The following is a 21,237-nucleotide window of genomic DNA, read 5'->3' as shown; positions in this document are numbered from 1 at the left end:
TGTAACTTTGCATTATTGTAGTCGACAGTGGAGTTAAACTCCGTGTCGATATCAGTGTTTGTTATTTTGGATAGTGAGTATTGAGAGACTCTGAAGGTCTCTGTGACATAGGGACAGACAAGGGTAGATTTCCTTTCTGTTCCCTAACCTTTTGTGCAATAAATTCACCTTAGCACTTACACATATCCAAACAGGTGTCGGCGTTGTCGACGGAGACACCCTCCCACACACATATCCGCTCTATCACCTCCTTAGAGGAGCCTTTTACCTCAGACATGTCGACACACGCGTACCGACACCACACACACAGGGGATGCTCTATTTGAAGACAGTTCCCCCACAAGGCCCTTTGGAGAGACAGAGAGAGAGTATGCCAGCACACACCCCAGCGCTATATAACCCCGGGATTACACTACAACTCAGTGTTTTCCCAGTAGCTGCTGTATATACAAATTTTGCGCCTAAATTTATGTGCCCCCCCCCTCTCTTTTCACCCTTTGTGTACCAGGATACTGCAGGGGAGAGCCTGGGGAGCTTCCTTCCAGCGAAGCAGTGAAGACAAAATGGCGCCGGTGTGCTGAGGAAGAAGGCCCCGCCACCTCAGCGGCGGGCTTCTGTCCCGCGTTTTATGTACTTTAATGGCGGGGGTTTTTACACATATACAGTCCGGAGTCTGTATTATGTGTATTTTTGCCAAAAGGTAGTTATAATTGCTGCCCAGGGCGCCCCCCCCAGCGCCCTGCACCCTACAGTGACCGGAGTGTGTGGTGTGCTGTGGGAGCAATGGCGCACAGCTGCAGTGCTGTGCGCTACCTTAATGAAGACAGGAGTCTTCAGCGGCCGATTTTGTCGTTCTCTTCTGTCTTCTGGCTCTGCAAGGGGGAAGGGGGCGCGGCTCCGGGAACGGACGATCGAGGTCAGGCCCTGTGTTCGAACCCTCTGGAGCTAATGGTGTCCAGTAGCCTAAGAAGCACAAGCTAGCTGCAAGCAGGTAGGTTTGCTTCTCTCCCCTCAGTCCCACGTAGCAGTGAGTCTGTTGCCAGCAGATCTCACTGAAAATAAAAAACCTAACAAATACTTTCTTTTCTAGCAAGCTCAGGAGAGCCCACTAGGTGCATCCAGCTCTGGCCGGGCACAGATTCTAACTGAGGTCTGGAGGAGGGGCATAGAGGGAGGAGCCAGTGCACACCAGACAGTACCCAATCTTTCTTTTAGAGTGCCCAGTCTCCTGCGGAGCCCGTCTATTCCCCATGGTCCTTACGGAGTTCCCAGCATCCACAAGGACGTCAGAGAAATGTGGCTATATAATAATAATAACAACAACCTATTAAGCTTAGATGCTTGATCATTTCTCTCATTTTGTTATTTAATTTTATTGTAAACTATTCATAGATTTACTTTAACTTTCTCTTAAAATGACATCTCATATCTTCACAGAGAAGAAATAGTGTATAAAGCTTCTAGAGTGTAAAACATACAGAGCTATATATACAGATGAACAGGTAGTAGGTATTAAATACTTGATCTTTAAATGGAAACCAATCCAAGCTAATTATATATGAAATATTATTAGGCATCAGATTATAACAGAGAACACATTACCTAACAAAAGAAAAGAAATCCCACAGACATATAAGGTATACTTCACAGTATACCTATCCTGTATATATATATATGAACAGGAAAACATTAAACCATAAAAACCCACCCATGTTAGACTCTGTTAAATGTATTTCCAAATATAATAATCTAATGCCATCAAGAAAATTATTCAAAACAATTTCGATTTAATTAAACAAGACCCGATCCTCAATAAATGTCTATCAGAAAAACTGGTAGTTATTTTTAGAAGGAATACTAATCTGAAAGAAATGATAGCACTTAGCTATCTTAAACCATTGAACCCTATTGCCAATTCTACTTGGCTATCAAAGAAACCAGTAGGGAATTATTGTTGTAATAAACAGATATGTCTCACATGTAAACATATGAAAAATAGATCTTTAACTGTTACTTCTACAACAAATAGGAATACATTTCAGATTAAACAGTTTATTAACTGTGATTCAGAATACTGTGTCTATTTGTTACAGTGTTCATGTTCTCTTCAATACATAGGCAGAACCACCAGATCTCAATTTCCTTTCTAAAGTGATCTCCGTTATCGCGCATATTGCGCCCATAGTAATCAGGTTTACTGTGTAAAGGGTTGGGTGCCTCACTACTCCGGGGGTAGCGAGCTGAAATAATGATACAACGTCCCTGAGGGCAGAAACAGAACGAGTGTGGAAAGGGGTGAAAATAATTAAATCCCGCCCATAGTGACTCTCGACATTTTTCTAAGATACATAACGGTGATCCATCATCTTTAACAGTTATGGGTATAGAACAGTTTTCAAGCACAAAGAGGGGAGGAGACAGATTTCGAAAATTATGTATAGGAGAATCCTCATGGATTTTCAAGCTGGACACTTTATACCCGAAGGGTTTAAACAAAGCTTTAGATTATACCTGCTTAGATTGAAGATATCTTGTTCATTAGATTAGTTATAATTTACATCAATAATCTTTAAATATAAGTATGAAATGGGGGGATTTATGTTTTTTATGGTTTAATGTTTTCCTGTTCATATATATACAGGATAGGTATACTGTGAAGTATACCTTATATGTCTGTGGGATTTCTTTTCTTTTGTTAGGTAATGTGCTCTCTGTTATAATCTGATGCCTAATAATATTTCAAATATAATTAGCTTGGATTGGTTTCCATTTAAAGATCAAGTATTTACCTGTTCATCTGTATATATAGCTCTGTACTCTAGAAGCTTTATACACTATTTCTTCTCTGTGAAGATATGAGATGTCATTTTAAGAGAAAGTTAAAGTAAATCTATGAATAGTTTACAATAAAATTAAATAACAAAATGAGAGAAATGATCAAGCATCTAAGCTTAATAGGTTATTATTATTATTATATAGCCACATATTACAACTCATTTTTTGATAATAATTCTATGTTAATCTTTTGTTTTTACCATTTTATAGGAATATTAATTGGCCAATTAGAGCTTGATCTTCCTCTCACCTTATGAGAAATAATTGGTCACTTCATCTGACAGCTCCCGCACACCGCTGAAAATACACCTGACTATTCACCGGCTGAATTTGGCTGAACTCTGCCTGACCCCTGTTGCGAGGTCTAGACCACCCAGTATCATTACCGGTGATCATTCAGCACTTCAGCAGATAGCGCTTTCACATACCGCTACAAGGACTTGATGCTGCACGCCGGTCGAGCCCGGGCTGACCTCTGCCGTAAGGTCTTTATTTCACTGCAGTTTTTTTTACAAACAGCCGTAGAGTGTATCAGCAGGCAGCGCTCACGGGAGAGCAGGGACGTAATTCATCTCCCAGCGGGGCTGTCGTGTACAGTACTATCAAGCAGTAATTACATCATAACAGTTATACCACGTGTATTATTGCCAACGGAACCTTTCAGGAACCAACACGTGGGTAAATATATTCGAGTCTATGCTGCTTTAATTAGACTGTTACTACTGTGAATTATTTGTGGGACATTCATCTCAGTAACACACTGGGACGCCAGTGCAATTATTTAAATACCTACGAAGAGAGCAATATTCTATATTTTAAACTTTCATTATATGTTTTACAAATACCTACAGATATTTCTTATCTAAAGAACTTTCAGTGCTTATTTCTAAGCATTTAGTTGCATATCTAATAGGAACTCGCTATTTTATGCTTAATAGCTACTAACTTGTTACTATTTGTGTGTTGTTACATGTTATATGTTAATCATAAATATTTTTAGATAAAACAATTAACCTATATATTAAGCCTCGCTGAGTCATTTATTCTTCATGACAGACCACACATATACAATCTATAGAGTGTTTCTGAGCGCAGAGTCATTTCCAATTGTTTTATTCTGACTTATAGACCATATCTAATTGTATACATGTATGTATGTTTTGTATGCATCTTACCCTCTCTGTCTCCCAGGCTTAACTGGGCCCTCAGTCCTGTGTAACGACTTAAATCAGGTTTAGGTGGAGGTGGGGGCTCTGTATCTGCTGACTGAGATTCTGTCAGTTCCAGACTGCTCCGAGACTGGAAGAGAGTAATGTGGTAAAGAACAAAAGCCGTATTTGGAAAATTTTATAACATTTTCATTTAGTACATGGAAACGTATACCACAATACACTCATGTTTCATGTCCAGGCAATGCTGCATGGGAGATACAAATTACTGGTTCAAGGTCACAAAGATGGATTTTGAAGCTCCCGTTTGATAGAAAAACCACCTTCTGCAATACATATAATCTATCACTAGAAAGCATTATAAGGTCATTATACAGACAAGGACTCCTGATGATTCCCTGCAATGTTTTGTAACAACTTCTGCTGTGAGGGAGTTCCGCGAAACAACAACAGTCATATAAATACTTAATATACCTGGTAGTGTTGGAGGGGACTCTGTACACCATTATCCAATATTTTAAGGCCTATCTGACTCTCTGATATCTCTGGGCGCAAAAATGGAGGTGACAGAGAGGGAATGGGCTGGTTACGATTGCGCTTTATATATCTGAGAAATAAAGAATAAACATGAATAAGACAACAATGTTAATAAAATTGGACAACAGTCAGAATGTGTCAGATAAAAATGAGATTCATGGTAAGAACTTACAGTTGTTAAATCTCTTTCTGCGAGGTACACTGGGGAATGACATTGGGGTGTAGAGTAGGATCTTGATCCGAGGCACCAACAGGCTCAAAGCTTTGACCTTCTCAGAACGCATAGCGCCGCCTCCTCTATAACCCCGCCTCCGTGCACAGGAACTCAGTTTTTGTTAAACAGTCCAATGCAGAAGCAGGCAAAAGAGACAACTCTTAATAGCCATATACACCACATTCTCACGACAGGAGAAAGTGTCAGCGGCTAATGCCATACCAACCATAAGAAGCTAAGTGCGTCAGGGTGGGCGCCCTGTGGAGCCCAGTGTACCTCGCAGAAAGAGATTTAACAAGGTAAGTTCTTACCATAAATCTCGTTTTCTGCTGCGGGGTACACTGGGCTCCATAGGGAATGACATCAGGGATGTCCTAAAGGAGTTCCTTTTGGGAGGGGACGCACTGTAGCGGGCACAAGAACCCGGCGTCCAAAGGAAGCATCCTGGGAGGCGGAAGTATTGAAAGCATAGAACCTTATGAATTTGTTTACTGAGGACCACGTAGCCGCCTTGCACAATTGTTCAAGGGTCGCACCACGGCGGGCCGCCCAAGAAGGTCCAACAGATCGAGTAGAATGGGCCTTTGTAGTAGCAGGAACTGGACGAACAGCCTGTACATAAGCATTTGCAATCACCATTCTAATCCATCTGGCCACGGTCTGCTCGTGAGCAGGCCAGCCACGTTTGTGAAAACCAAACAGAACAAAGAGAGAATCAGACTTCCTGATGGGAGCTGTCCTCTTCATCTAGATACGGAGAGCCCGTACCACATCCAAAGACCGCTCTTTGGAAGACAATTCAGGAGAGGCAAAGGCCGGAACCACAATCTCCTGATTAAGGTGGAAGGAAGACACCACCTTAGGTAGGTACCCGGGACGTATTCTAAGAACCGCCCGGTCACGCTGAAAAATCAGATATAGTGACTTATAGGACAAGGCACCCAAATCCGACACCCGTCTGACAGAGGCAATAGCCAGCAGAAACAACACCTTAAAAGAAAGCCACTTAAGGTCTGCTGATTCAAGAGGCTCAAACGGAGACCCTTGCAACGCCTCCAGAACCACGACAAGTCCCAAGGAGCCACAGGCGGGACGTAAGGAGGTTGAATCCGCAACACACCCTGAGTGAATGTATGAACATCAGGTAAAGTTGCAATTTTCTCTGGAACCAAACCGACAAGGCAGAAATATGAACCTTGATGGAGGCCAGACGAAGGCCCGAGTCCAGGCCCTGTTGTAGAAAGGCCAAAAGTTTGGCCATACTAAACTTGTAAGCGTCATGATTGTTAGATGCGCACTAAGCAAAGTACGAATTCCAGACCCTATGATAAATCCGAGCAGTAGTCGGTTTCCGGGCCTGCAACATGGTTTGAATGACCGCCTCAGAAAACCCTGTGGCCCTTAAGATGGAAGCTTCAAGAGCCACGCCGTCAAAGCCAATCGGGCTAAATCCTGATATACACAGGGGCCCTGAAGGAGGATATATGGGCGCTGCGGAAGTTGAAGGAGTCGCTCTATCGAGATACCCTGAAGGTCTGACAACCAATGCCGTCTGTGTCACGCTGGAGTGATCAGAAGTAGGATTCCTCCTTCTTGCTTGAACTTCCTTATTACTCTGGGCAGGAGTGACACCGGAGGGAACACGTATGGCAGCCGAAAGTTCCATGGAATTGCCAGTGCGTCCACGAACGCTGCTTGAGGATCCCTTGTCCTTGCTCCGAAGACCGGAACCTTGTGATTGTGTCGAGATGCCATCAGGTCCACATCTGGAAGGCCCCACTTGTCCACGAGGAGTTGAAACACTTCTGGATGGAGGCTCCACTCTCCGGTGTGTACGTCCTGACGACTGAGAAAGTAAGTTTCCCAGTTTAGGACCCCCGGAATGAACACTGCCGATATGGCTGGCCGATGGCGTTCCGCCCACTGAAGAATACGTGATACTTCCCTCATTGCCATGCGGCTTTGAGTGCCGCCTGGATGATTGATGTACGCCACCGTGGTGGCGTTGTCCGACAGTACTTGAACAGGTCTGTTCTGTATTAAATGCTGGGCCAAGTTCAATGAGTTGAACACCGGCCGCAATTCCAGAATCTTTATCGGGATGAGAGACTCCTCCTTGGTCCACCGACCCTGAAGGGAGTGTTGCTCCAACACTGCGCCCCAACCTCTCAGACTGGCATCCGTCGTCAGAAGGACCCAGTTGGAGATCCAGAAGGGACGACCCCTGCTCAATCGTTGGTCCCGAAGCCACCAGCTCAGTGACAGACGGACCTCCGGAGACAAGGAGATCATTTGAGACCTGATCCGGTGAAGCAGGCCGTCTCACCTGGCAAGAATCATCTTCTGCAGAGGGCGGGAATGGAATTGAGCGTACTCCACCATGTCGAAAGCAAACACCATGAGACCTAGCACTTGCATTGCAGAATGTATCAACACTTGCGGACGAGATAGGAAGCATCGAATCCTGTTCTGAAGCTTCAGGACTTTCTCCTGAGACAAGAACAACCGCTGGTTGTGAGTGTCCAACAACGCTCCCAGGTGCACCATGCTCTGAGCAGGGACCAGGGAAGATTTCTTCCAGTTGATGAGCCACCCGTGGGCTTGCAGAAACTGGATAGTCAGATCCAGATGGCGTTAGATAATTTCCGGGGAATTTGCCAGGATCAACAAGTCGTCCAGGTACGGTAGGATCCTGACCCCTTGACGGCGGAGTACAGCCGTCATTACCGCCATGACCTTGGTGAAGACTCGCGGAGCCGTGGTCAAACCAAAAGGTAACTCCCGAACTTGGTAATGGAGGTTGCCAACCACAAACCTCAGGTACTGCTGATGCGACACTGCAATGGGAAAATGCAGGTAAGCATTCTGTATGTCCAGGGAGACCAGAGAATCCGGCGAGCCAAAATGGACGTAGTAGAAGCCTTGGCCACCAGCATACCGGCATCAGAAGCCGCCTCCTTAATGTAACGACAAGCTGTGACAATATAAGACAGACATTGTCTAGCATGATCAGAAGCGTTTGAAGACAACTCCGCCTCCAGCTCCTGAGCCCACGCTTCAACAGCCTCTGCAGCCCATGTCGCTGCAATGGTGGGCTTATGCGCAGCACCAGTTAGGGTGTAAATTGCCTATAGATAACCCTCCACATGCTTATCCGTCGGTTCGATCAGAGACATGACGGCAGTTACAGGCAGAGCTGAGGATACCTCCAGCCGCGCCACCTGCGCATCCACTGGCAGGGGTGTTTCCCAAATTTTACTTAGTTCCACTGCGAGGGGGTAACGAGCCAGCATCTTCTTGTGAGGCGTGAATTTCTTTCCTGGATTTTCCCAGGACTCCTGACGTATGTCAACTAAATGGTCAGAATGAGGTAAACCTTGTTTAACCACTTTCTGACGTTTAAACCTGTACGGTTTCTTAGGGGCAGCACCAGGCTCCGGGTCATCAGTAATTTGAAGAATGGTCCTGATAGCCTCTAACAAGTCAGGAACATCTACCTGTGAAACAGATTCCCCATCAGAAGCGTCGGGATCAGAATCTGTGAGGTAAGTATAAACGCCATCCTCATCAGACGAAGTGTCTGGGACTTTGGTGGATCGTGAGGAAGTAATGGCCCGCTTAGAGGACCTCTTGGTCTTAGGCGGGCGAGGTTTAGACCTCTGAGTAGCGAGTGATTGGTTCAATTGCTGTAACTGAGTGGACAGTTGATCTGCCCATGGCGGGTTAACCACGGGGACCATAAGCGGTTGTACCGGCACAGGAGGTCCCATAGGGATTCAACAGCATATTCAATAGCGTGGAGAAGGTATCCCAAAGTGGGTCATTTTGGACCCCCCAGTGCTACAGTCCCACTTGGGGGTAAGGATCCCCCAGAACCTGAACCCTCAGCTGCTATGTTTTCCTCAAATGTGTCTGCAGCGTCACCACCACGCAATGTGGGATCAGCCCCAGCACCATTGCCCTTTGTAGCTGACATATCCGAAAGCTCAATGCAAGGCAACACAGTACAATATCAGTAGCACAATACCTGACAAGAACCGCGTGGGCAGTGTATCAGCACAAACAGGGAATTCAAGAGGTATATGGTGACTAAAAAACACAGAAAAATACACACTGAGCATATCCTGTGAACTACCTATATTAAATGACAAACCTGACGCATTTAGCCCCCTCAGGTTATAGAATATAGGGATAGCAATCTGAGTGAGATACACACAATGGAGGTCACACAGCAACTATATGCACACACAAAGTCACATTGTACAATGCAGAAATTATGACATGCAATAAAACTGCACTGGACTGGCAATACAGAGTAGTACTATCTATAGCTATAAACTCAATAGATATAACAATGCACAGTAAAGACTGGATGTATATCACAGGGTACTTGTACTATACAACTCTGATTAAATGCACTCTTTATTAACTAACACTGTCAGCAGACATGTGGAATACTTAAGTGTCCGGTAAAATGCACAGCGCTGACATGCAGGCGGCTTTACAGAGGAGGATTTGCCCAAACAGTCCCAGGATCAGCTCAGCTTGTCCTAATGGCGCCCAAACGCTGACAGGGAGTGAGGGAGGGAGAGATATGCAGCTCCAGGGTGGGAACACTTACTCTAAATAGCGCCCTGGGGCTGGAGGGAGGGCTACGGGTACCGTGGGCTTATATAAACGGTTTATGAGAGAAAACCGACCTGTGCCCTTGCCCTGGTGGTCTAATGGGGTCCCTGTACTACCAGAGTGTCCACAACAGCGCGCGCGGCCCGCCTCTCACGCGTGAACACAATTTACAGTGGGTACCGCCGGGGGGACCCACTTACCTCCTCCCTGAGTGCGGCCACGCGATCCAAGAGAACAGCGGTCGTGTGTGTGACTAACTGAAAGAAAACTGGAGCCTTCGCTGTAAGTGCCCGGCAACCAGGGCGCGGGAGTATACAGCGCCGCTGCGGGAGGTGATGGAGCTGCAGCAGAAGATGTCTGACTGACATCTAACACAGACAGTGCCTCTGCTGCAGCCCTTGAAGTCTTAATTTTTCTTTTAAAAGCTTCTTCTCGGGGCTGCTCCAGCAGCCCCCCTGTTGTTTGCCTGCTTACTGCATGGCACAAACTACATAAACTGAGTTCCTGTGCACGGAGGAGGGGTTATAGAGGCGGCGGCGCTATGCATTCTGGGAAGAAGGTCAAAGCTTTGAGCCTGTTGGTGCCTCGGATCAAGATTCTACTCTACACCCCAATGTCATTCCCTGTTGTGCCCAGTGTACCCTGCAGCAGAAAGAGTAGTTAAGCCAATTACTAGATTGCTCCAATAATGCTACAGCAATGCTAAACGCATGTCGAGAAAGTCTGATATTCCTACTTAATAATATCAGACAACAGTCAGAATATGAGTGGGAAAGTCAAAATTAATACACAAAATATGGATGACAATTTCATTTGAGACAGATTCAAGTTTCCTTCTACACCGAGGCAAAACACATATTGTGTGTCGCTGTGAATGGGTCAACCCAGGTTACGAACAGGGATTTTCCAGTGTATAAATCAGATACATTACAGGCTGAAAAGGTGTTCCCAGGTTTCGTTAAAAAGTGCTCAATGTGCTCCTTTCAACATAACCCAGAAAACAGGATTTTGATACCTACCGGTAAATCCTTTTCTCCTAGTCAAAAACAACCTCAAACTTAGAAAGCGCTAAGCTATTATGTGCGTCAGCTGTACAGCTCCCAAATATTAATAGATATACGTAAAACACCTCTTCCCAATTGTGCACTGCTGCTTTCAATAATGGGTAGTTGAATCCCAATTAGTTATTATATAAAATCAAAAGACAAAAAGTTGAAAGCGCTGTCCACAATAAAAGAGTTTTTTTATTTTATTAAAAGGTTATAGAATCACTAATTCACATATAATCAATTAATCAATACTTCTGATCTAAAAATTAGACATCAAAGCATATTACGGACCATAACTGTTTTTCAGTGGTACCCAATAGTGAAACAGCTATACACAGTGGATACACTTGCATTAAATTGACACACTCTATTCCAAGTGAAACAATTGTATCATTCCAAGGTGTCATACATATTACTCCACTTAGTGTATTTACTTCTGGCAATTATCTCCTTTAAACAGCCTCCTACGGATAGAAATAATTGAATAGATTAAATGTTCACAGTCCCAGACATATCTGGAGAGATAAGGTCACACTAAACCAGGATTGTATTCACAAATTATTTTTATATATCCTCCCGCTGGGACAATGATCCATCCAGAAGCACAGATTTGAAGCACACAGTATCTGAATTAAAGCAAATACAAATACCAACTTTTCATAACACAGTCTCTTGACTGGAGACTACTGAAACTGAATTGATATAGACCGTTCTGACGAGCGTCCCCGTCTGATATTGAGATTTTAGATAAATGCAGTAGAACTCCTGTTAGATAATGAGCATGCTCCACAATTCATTCATATTATCTTATTCAATAATTGGAGGCCGTATACACAGCTAGTCTCACCACTGTTAACCTCGGCTAAAACTTCCGCCGGGCGTCCGTCGGTGTCATAGGCAGCACACAGCTGCTTCACTTGCACCAGGGATCTCGCGGCCCGCCTCTCCTATGTCAGTGCCGCAAAAGGCTTGTGGTGATGTAGCCTGTCGGGCTGGTTTGCTCCAGCGGTATCCGTCAGCGACTGCGCGCTGTTCTCACTTCACGAGATTATCCAGGTGCTTTACAGACAGGAGACCCATATGCTGCTTTAACGATTAGGTCCACATACACAAGGGGCACTCTTGACGCGTTTCTCAGCCGTATGTCTATGGCTGTTTCCTCAGAAGAATGCACTCCCCTTCCTATTCACTGCTTTTATCCTCAGTGGGGTATCAATCAACATCTTAATAGGGTCCTTATGTTCATTAACCCTTTCACCTTTGGAATCCATTATTAGACATCTAGTTACTCATAGCAACCTTAAAGTAATGATCTTAAAAACCTACACAATAATTAAACATCTCTAATATAAAACTATATAAGAACTGCTTTTTTACAGCTGACACACACACTGTAAGACATCCTCTACATCACATAAAAAAATAAAATAAATTGAATAAAATACCAAATCAATGGAATAAATATTTTCCACTAGATCGACCATCCTGAGTTTTATATCTATCAACAACCTATATTATCGTAAACAGGCTATACAAAATTAGACATCAAAAGTTCTAGAATATAGACAGACTATGAATCATTTGCAGCTCAATTGTACTTTGTGGAAATTTTTATCTTCCTATTTCCCACAGCATAGGATTTAGAACATAGGAAGATACTCACATTGTACAATTACACAAGGACGAACGTACTATATTTATTTATTGGGAACCTGGCTATGTTTCATTATAAAGTCCCAACATACCATAACCAGGTTTCAGCTTATTCACTGACCCTTCTCCCTGTAGGTTCTTTATATACTGGGGACCCAAATTCAAACCCTCACAGTACACCCATATTGGACATTGATAGTTAACCAATAGCTAATAGCAATCCTAAACCCCCCAAAGAAGAGAAAAAATAAATGATGACAAGATACCATAGGTAGCCCTCATCAATTACCTATAAGAACCACATCCCTCATAGGGGAATAAGGCCCTAAGAGCACACCACCTCGGTATATACCTAGTCAGGGTGAGTAACTCAGTATCTGTGGCTAAATAATAAAACATATATTATATATATATATACATGCATACATATACACACACACACACACACACACACACACACACACAACACCATACAATTTTATATATATATATATATATATATATATATATATATATATATATATATATAAAATTCTCCTAGCCCGTAGAGGATGCTGGGGTCCACTTCAAGTCCATGGGGTATAGACGGTTCCGCAGGAGCCATGGACACTCTTAAGACTTTTCAATGGGTGTGAACTGGCTCCTACCTCTATGCCCCTCCTCCAGACCTCAGTTTTAGGAACTGTTCCAAGGGAGACAGAAAGGATTTACTTTAATACTAGTGGTGAGATACATACCAGCTAACACCTCAACCATGCCGCACAACATGGCATTCAACATAACACACGCCAACAGGCATGAACCAATTACAGCAACATGCTAACTAAGATAACACAACTTGTGTAACTCTAATAACTAAACTGCAGGTAAAGTACGCACTGGGATGGGCGCCCAGCATCCTCTACGGACTAGGAGAAAAGGATTTACCGGTAGGTATCAAAATCCTGTTTTCTCATACGTCCTAGAGGATGCTGGGGGTCCACTTCAAGACCATGGGGTCTATACCAAAGCTCCAGTACGGGCGGGAGAGTGCGGATGACCCTGCAGCACCGATTGACCAAACTTTAGGTCTTCATCGGACAAGGTGTCAAACTTGTAGAATTTTGCAAATGTGTTTGACCCCGACCAAGTAGCAGCCCGGCAAAGTTGCAATGCAGAGATCCCCCGGGCAGCCGCCCAGGATGAGTCCACCTTCCTAGTGGAATGGGCCTTCACCGACGTCGGTAACGGCAAACCAGCCGTAGTATGAGCGTGCTGAATTGTATTTCTGATCCAACGTGCAAAAGTCTGTTTGGAAGCAGGACACCCAATTTTGTTGGGAGCATACAGGCCAAATAAAGACTCTGCTTTCCGTATTCGAGCTGTCCTAGCGACATACATTTTCAAAGCCCTAACCACATCTAGAGACTTTGACTCGGTGAACGTGTCAGTAACTACTGGCACCACAATAGGTTGGTTTATGTGGAAAGAAGAAACCACCTTTGGCAGAAAATGTTGACGAGTTCGCAACTCTGCCCTATCCTCAAGGAAAATTAGGTAAGGGCTCTTGTGAGACAAGGCCCCCAATTCAGACAACCGCCGTGCGGATGCCAAAGCCAAAAGCATCACCACTTTCCAGAAACTCTATGTCCTGTAGAGGCTCAAATCAGTCCGATTGAAGGAACTGCACCACCACATTAAGGTCCCACGGTGCCACCGGAGGCACAAATGGAGGCTGGATGTGCAGAACCCCTTTCACGAAGGTCTGAACCTCTGGAAGAGAGGCCAATTGTTTCTGGAAGAACACAGACAAAGCCGAAATCTGGACCTTGATTGATCCCAATCTGAGGCCCGCCTCCACACCAGCCTGTAGAAAATGGAAAAAACGTCCCAAGTGAAACTCTTCCATTGGAGCCTTCTTGGATTCACACCAAGATACATACTTTCTCCAAATACGGTGGTAATGTTTCGACATTACTCCCTTCCTGGCCTAAATAAGAGTGGGGATGACTTCTTTGGGAATACCCTTTCAGGTTAGGATCCGGCGCTCAACAGCCATGCCGTCAAACGTAGCTGCAGTAAGTCTTGATACATGCACGGCCCCTGCTGTAGTAGGTCCTCGCGAAGAGGAAGAGGCCGAGGATTTTCCAGGAGCAACTCCTGAAGATCTGGGTACCAAGCCCTCCTTGGCCAGTCTGGGGCAATGAAGATTGCTCGAACTCTTGTTCTTATGATCCTGAGCACTTTTGGGATCAGCGGAAGTGGAGAGAAGACATACACCAATGGGAAAACCCACTGGGTCACCAGCGCATCCACCGCTATCGCTTGAGGATCTCTCAACCTGGAACAGTATCTCTGAAGCTTCTTGTTGAGACGAGATGCCATCATGTCTACTTGAGGAACTCCCCAAAGACTTGTCACCTTTGCGAAAACTTCTTGGTGGAGGCCCCACTCTCCTGGATGGAGATCGTGACTGCTGAGGAAGTCTGCTTCCCAGTTGTCCACTCCCGGAATGAATATTGCCGACAGAGCTTTTAGAGGTCTTTCTGCCCAGAGGAGGACCCTCGACACCTCTGCCATTGCCGCTCTGCTTTTCGTTCCGCCCTGCCTGTTTATGTATGCGACTGCTGTTACAATGTCCGACTTGATCTGTACGGGATGATCTTGAAGAAGATGTACCGCTTGTAGAAGGCCGTTGTAAATGGCTCTCAGTTCCAGCACGTTTATGTGAAGGCAGGCTTCCTGACTTGACCATCGTCCTTGGAAGCTTACTCCTTGGGTGACAGCTCCCCAGCCTCGGAGACTTGCATCCGTGGTTACCAGGAGCCTGTCCTGAATCCCGAACCTGCGTCCCTCTAGTAGGTGAGAGCGGTGTAGCCACCACAGGAGCGAAATATACGTTATGGTAAGAACTTACCGTTGATAATGTGATTTCTCTTATGTCCACAGGATAACATTGGGATATTGTCGAGCGACAGCGAAAATGGCACCAACACGGTCACGAGCTTTCTGGCCTCCCAGGATGCATTGGGGCCTCCACTATATAGTCCCACCCACTGACTCAGTCAGATCAGTTCTTTCCACAGCGATTTTAGGCAGGAACATCAGGCAGAGACCTGTTTAGGCGATAAGAACACACATGCACACCCTTCCATACAAGAAGGAAGAGGTTTTAGTGATTGTCTAGATCCTCAAATCAAATGCGTCAAGGTGGGATCCCTGTGGACATAAGAGAAATCACGTTATCAACGGTATGTTCTTACCATAACGTATATTTCTCTGGCTGGGTCCACAGGATAACATTGGGATTCCCAAAGCCATTTTAGTGGTGGGGACGCTCCTGATTGCACAGGAGGACCTTTTCGCCCGAAGTCTGCGTCATGAGAGGCAAAAGTATCCAAGGCATAATGTCTAATGAATGTGTTTATGGAAGACCATGTGGCTGCCCTACATATCTGTTCTGCTGAAGCACCCTGATGTGCTGCCCAAGAAGGACTTACCTTACGTGTAGAGTGTGCAGAGACATTAGCCGGAATAGGGAGATCTGCATGAGAATAAGCTTCTGATATTACCATTCGGAGCCATCTCGCCAGCGTCTGTTTACTAGCAGGCCATCCTCTTCTATGGAATCCGTATAGGATGAAGAGAGAATCTGTTTTCCTGATGGCACTAGTACGATCTATGTAGATTCTTAAATCCCAGACCATGTCCAGCGACGCTTCTCCCGCAGATAGTCCCGATACCTGAAAAGCTGGGACTAATATCTCTTCTTTCAGGTGAAACTTTGATACCACCTTTGGTAGATAGCTAGATCTCGTTCTGAGAACTGCTCTGTCTGGAAAAAAACTTAGGAAAGGAGACTTACATGATAATGCTCCTAAATCTGACACTCTTCTGGCTGTCGCCATTGCCAGTAAAAAAAATAAGAATTTACTCACCGGTAATTCTATTTCTCGTAGTCCGTAGTGGATGCTGGGACTCCGTAAGGACCATGGGGAATAGCGGCTCCGCAGGAGACTGGGCACAACTAAAAGAAAGCTTTAGTCTAACTGGTGTGCACTGGCAGCTCCCACTATGACCCTCCTCCAGACTTCAGTTAGGATACTGTGCCCGGAAGAGCTGACACAATAAGGAAGGATTTTGAATCCCGGGTAAGACTCATACCAGCCACACCAATCACACCGTATAACTCGTGATACAATACCCAGTTAACAGTATGATAACAACTGAGCCTCTCGACAGATGGCTCAACAATAACCCTTTAGTTAAACAATAACTATATACAAGTATTGCAAACAATCCGCACTTGGGATGGGCGCCCAGCATCCACTACGGACTACGAGAAATAGAATTACAGGTGAGTAAATTCTTATTTTCTCTGACGTCCTAGTGGATGCTGGGACTCCGTAAGGACCATGGGGATTATACCAAAGCTCCCAAACGGGCGGGAGAGTGCGGATGACTCTGCAGCACCAAATGGGCAAACTCTAGGTCCTCCTCAGCCAGGGTGTCCAACTTGTAGAATTTAGCAAATGTGTTTGACCCCGACCAAGTAGCTGCTCGGCAAAGTTGTAAAGCCGAGACCCCTCGGGCAGCCGCCCAAGAAGAGCCCACCTTCCTCGTGGAATGGGCTTTCACTGATTTAGGATGCGGCAGTCCAGCCGCAGAATGTGCAAGCTGAATCGTACTACAGATCCAGCGAGCAATAGTCTGCTTTGAAGCAGGTGCACCCAACTTGTTGGGCGCATGCAGGATAAATAGCGAGTCAGTCTTTCTGACGCCAGCTGTCCTGGAAACATAAATTTTTAGGGCCCTGACTACGTCCAACAACTTGGAAGCCTCCAAGTCTTTAGTAGCCGCAGGCACCACAATAGGTTGGTTCAAATGAAAAGCTGATACCACCTTAGGGAGAAACTGGGGACGAGTCCTCAATTCTGCCCTATCCATATGAAAAATCAGATAAGGGCTTTTACATGACAAAGCCGCCAATTCTGACACACGCCTGGCCAAAGCCAAGGCCAACAACATGACCACTTTCCACGTGAGATATTTCAATTCCACGGTTTTAAGTGGCTCAAACCATTGAGACTTTAGGAAATCCAACACCACGTTGAGATCCCAGGGTGCCACTGGAGGCACAAAAGAGGGCTGAATATGCAGCACTCCCTTAACAAAAGTCTGAACTTCAGGCAGTGAAGCCAGTTCTCTCTGAAAGAAAATCGATAGAGCCAAAATCTGGACTTTAATGGAACCCAATTTTAGGCCCATAGTCACCCCTGACTGTAGGAAGTGCAGGAAACGGCCCAGCTGAAATTCTTCCGTTGGGGCCTTCCTGGCCTCACACCACGCAACATATTTTCGCCAAATGCGGTGATAATGGTTCGCGGTCACTTCTTTCCTAGCTTTAATCAGCGTAGGAATGACTTCCTCCGGAATGCCCCTTTCCTTCAGGATCCGGCGTTCAACCGCCATGCCGTCAAACGCAGCCGCGGTAAGTCTTGGAACAGACAGGGCCCCTGCTGCAGCAGGTCCTGTCTGAGCGGCAGAGGATATGGGTCCTCTGAGATCATTTCCTGAAGTTCCGGGTACCAAGCTCTTCTTGGCCAATCCGGAACAATGAGTATAGTTCTTACTCCTCTTCTCCTTATTATCCTCAGTACCTTTGGTATGAGAGGAAGAGGAGGGAACACATAAACCGACCGGTACACCCATGGTGTCACTAGAGCGTCCACAGCTATCACCTGAGGGTCTCTTGACCTGGCGCAATATCTTTCTAGCTTTTTGTTTAGGCGGGACGCCATCATGTCCACCTGTGGCCTTTCCCAACGGTTTACAATCAGTTGGAAGACTTCTGGATGAAGTCCCCACTCTCCCGGGTGGAGGTCGTGCCTGCTGAGGAAGTCTGCTTCCCAGTTGTCCACTCCCGGAATGAACACTGCTGACAGTGCTAACACGTGATTTTCCACCCATCGGAGAATCCTTGTGGCTTCTGCCATCGCCGTCCTGCTTCTTGTGCCGCCCGATCGGTTTACATGGGCGACTGCCGTGATGTTGTCTGACTGGATCAGTACCGGCTGGTTTTCAAGCAGGGGTTTTGCCTGACTGAGGGCATTGAAAATGGCCCTCAGTTCCAGAATATTTATGTGTAGGGAAGTCTCCTGACTTGACCATAGCCCTTGGAAGTTTCTTCCCTGTGTGACTGCCCCCCAGCCTCGAAGGCTGGCATCCGTGGTCACCAGGACCCAGTCCTGTATGCCGAATCTGCAGCCCTCTTGAAGATGAGCACTTTGCAGCCACCACAGCAGAGACACCCTGGTCCTTGGAGACAGGGTTATCAGCCGATGCATCTGAAGATGCGATCCGGACCACTTGTCCAACAGGTCCCACTGAAAGGTTCTTGCATGGAACCCGCCGAATGGAATTGCTTTGTAGGAAGCTACCATCTTTCCCAGGATCCGCGTGCAGTGATGCACCAACACCTGTTTTGGTTTTAGGAGGCCTCTGACTAGAGATGACAGCTCCTTGGCCTTCTCCTCCGGGAGAAACACTTTTTTCTGTTCTGTGTCCAGAACCATCCCCAGGAACAGTAGACGTGTCGTAGGGACCAGCTGTGACTTTGGAATATTTAGAATCCAGCCGTGCTGTTGTAGCACCTCCCGCGATAGTGCTACCCCGACTAACAACTGCTCCCCGGACCTCGCCTTTATCAGGAGATCGTCCAAGTACGGGATAATTAAAACTCCCTTCTTTCGAAGGAGTATCATCATTTCGGCCATTACCTTGGTAAAGACCCTCGGAGACGTGGATAGACCGAACGGCAACGTTTGGAATTGGTAATGACAATCCTGTACCACAAATCTGAGGTACTCCTGGTGAGGATGGTAAATGGGGACATGCAGGTAAGCATCCTTGATGTCCAGTGATACCATGTAATCCCCCTCGTCCAGGCTTGCAATAACCGCCCTGAGCGATTCCATCTTGAACTTGAATTTTTTTTATATATGTGTTCAAGGATTTCAAATTTAAAATGGGTGTCACCGAACCGTCCGGTTTCGGTACCACAAACATTGTGGAATAGTAACCCCGTCCTTGTTGAAGTAGGGGCACCTTGACTATCACCTGCTGGGAATACAGCTTGTGAATTGCTAGCACTGCCTCCCTGTCTGAGGGAGTTGTTGGCAAGGCAGATTTGAGGAAACGGCGGGGGGGAGACGTCTCGAATTCCAGCTTGTACCCCTGAGATACTACTTGAAAGATCCAGGGATCCACCCGTGAGCGAGCCCACTGATTGCTGAAATTTTTGAGACGGGCCCCCACCGTACCCGGCTCCGCCTGTGGAGCCCCAGCTTCATGCGGTGGACTTAGAGGAAGCGGGGGAGGACTTTTGCTCCTGGGAACTGGATGTATGCTGCAGCTTTTTCCCTCTACCTCTGGGCAGAAAGGACGCGCCTTTAACCTGCTTGCCCTTATGGGGCCGAAAGGACTGTACCTGATAATACGGTGCTTTCTTTGGCTGTGAGGGAACATGGGGTAAAAATGCAGACTTCCCAGCTGTTGCTGTGGAAACTAGGTCCGAGAGACCATCCCCGAACAACTCCTCACCTTTATAAGGCAAAACTTCCATGTGCCTTTTAGAGTCTGCATCACCTGTCCACTGCCGAGTCCATAACCCTCTCCTGGCAGAAATGGACATTGCACTTATTTTAGATGCCAGCCGGCAAATATCCCTCTGTGCATCTCTCATATATAAGACTGCGTCTTTAATATGCTCTACGGTTAGCAATATAGTGTCCCTGTCTAGGGTATCAATATTTTCCGACAGGGAATCTGACCACGCAGCTGCAGCACTGCACATCCATGCTGAAGCAATAGCTGGTCTCAGTATAATACCTGTGTGTGTATATACAGACTTCAGGATAGCCTCCTGCTTTCTATCAGCAGGTTCCTTTAGGGCGGCCGTATCCGGAGACGGTAGTGCCACCTTCTTTGACAAGCGTGTGAGCGCTTTATCCACCCTAGGGGATGTTTCCCAACGTGACCTATCCTCTGGCGGGAAAGGGTACGTCATTAGTAACCTTTTAGAAATTACTAGTTTCTTATCGGGGGAAGCCCACGCTTCTACACACACTTCGTTTAACTCCTCTGATGGAGGAAAAAATAAGAATTTACTCACCGGTAATTCTATTTCTCGTAGTCCGTAGTGGATGCTGGGGACTCCGTAAGGACCATGGGGAATAGACGGGCTCCGCAGGAGACTGGGCACACTATAAGAAAGATTTGGTACTACCTGGTGTGCACTGGCTCCTCCCTCTATGCCCCTCCTCCAGACCTCAGTTAGGATACTGTGCCCGGAAGAGCTGACACTAAGGAAGGATTTTGAATCCCGGGTAAGACTCATACCAGCCACACCGTATAACTCGTGATATTAAACCCAGTTAACAGTATGAAATATAACTGAGCCTCTCAACAGATGGCTCAACAATAACCCTTTAGTTAGGCAATAACTATATACAAGTATTGCAGACAATCCGCACTTGGGATGGGCGCCCAGCATCCACTACGGACTACGAGAAATAGAATTACCGGTGAGTAAATTCTTATTTTCTCTGACGTCCTAGTGGATGCTGGGGACTCCGTAAGGACCATGGGGATTATACCAAAGCTCCCAAACGGGCGGGAGAGTGCGGATGACTCTGCAGCACCGAATGAGAGAACTCAAGGTCCTCCTCAGCCAGGGTATCAAATTTGTAGAATTTAGCAAACGTGTTTGCCCCTGACCAAGTTGCAGCTCGGCAAAGTTGTAAAGCCGAGACCCCTCGGGCAGCCGCCCAAGATGAGCCCACCTTCCTCGTGGAATGGGCTTTCACTGATTTAGGATGCGGCAATCCAGCCGCAGAATGCGCCAGCTGAATTGTGCTACAAATCCAACGAGCAATAGTCTGCTTAGAAGCAGGAGCACCTATTTTGTTGGGTGCATACAGGATAAAAAGCGAGTCAGTTTTTCTGACTCCAGCCATCCTGGAAACATAAATTTTCAAGGCCCTGACTACGTCCAGTAACTTGGAATCCTCCAAGTCCCTAGTAGCCGCAGGCACCACAATAGGTTGGTTCAAGTGAAAAGCTGATACCATCTTAGGGAGAAACTGGGGACGAGTCCTCAATTCTGCCCTATCCA

The 21,237-nt window shown here is 46.1% G+C and overlaps 1 protein-coding gene across 3 annotated transcripts in view; it reads right to left on the bottom strand.

The window, feature by feature from the left end:
- The window catches only part of ZDHHC5 (zinc finger DHHC-type palmitoyltransferase 5), a 295,308-nt gene that overhangs the window by 93,090 nt on the left and 180,981 nt on the right, over window positions 1-21,237 (bottom strand). For all 3 annotated transcript variants that reach the window (XM_063958464.1, XM_063958462.1, XM_063958463.1), the window contains exons 8-9: window positions 4,479-4,611; window positions 4,011-4,134 (exon numbers count right to left, since the gene is read on the bottom strand). In XM_063958464.1, the coding sequence (XP_063814534.1) occupies window positions 4,011-4,134; window positions 4,479-4,611 (257 nt within the window). The remainder of the gene's footprint in view (window positions 1-4,010; window positions 4,135-4,478; window positions 4,612-21,237) is intronic.

This window comes from Pseudophryne corroboree, chromosome 3 (genome assembly GCF_028390025.1).
Source record: "Pseudophryne corroboree isolate aPseCor3 chromosome 3, aPseCor3.hap2, whole genome shotgun sequence".
Classification (NCBI taxonomy): Eukaryota; Metazoa; Chordata; class Amphibia; order Anura; family Myobatrachidae; genus Pseudophryne; species Pseudophryne corroboree.
This window is presented reverse-complemented; position numbering and strand designations above follow the sequence as displayed.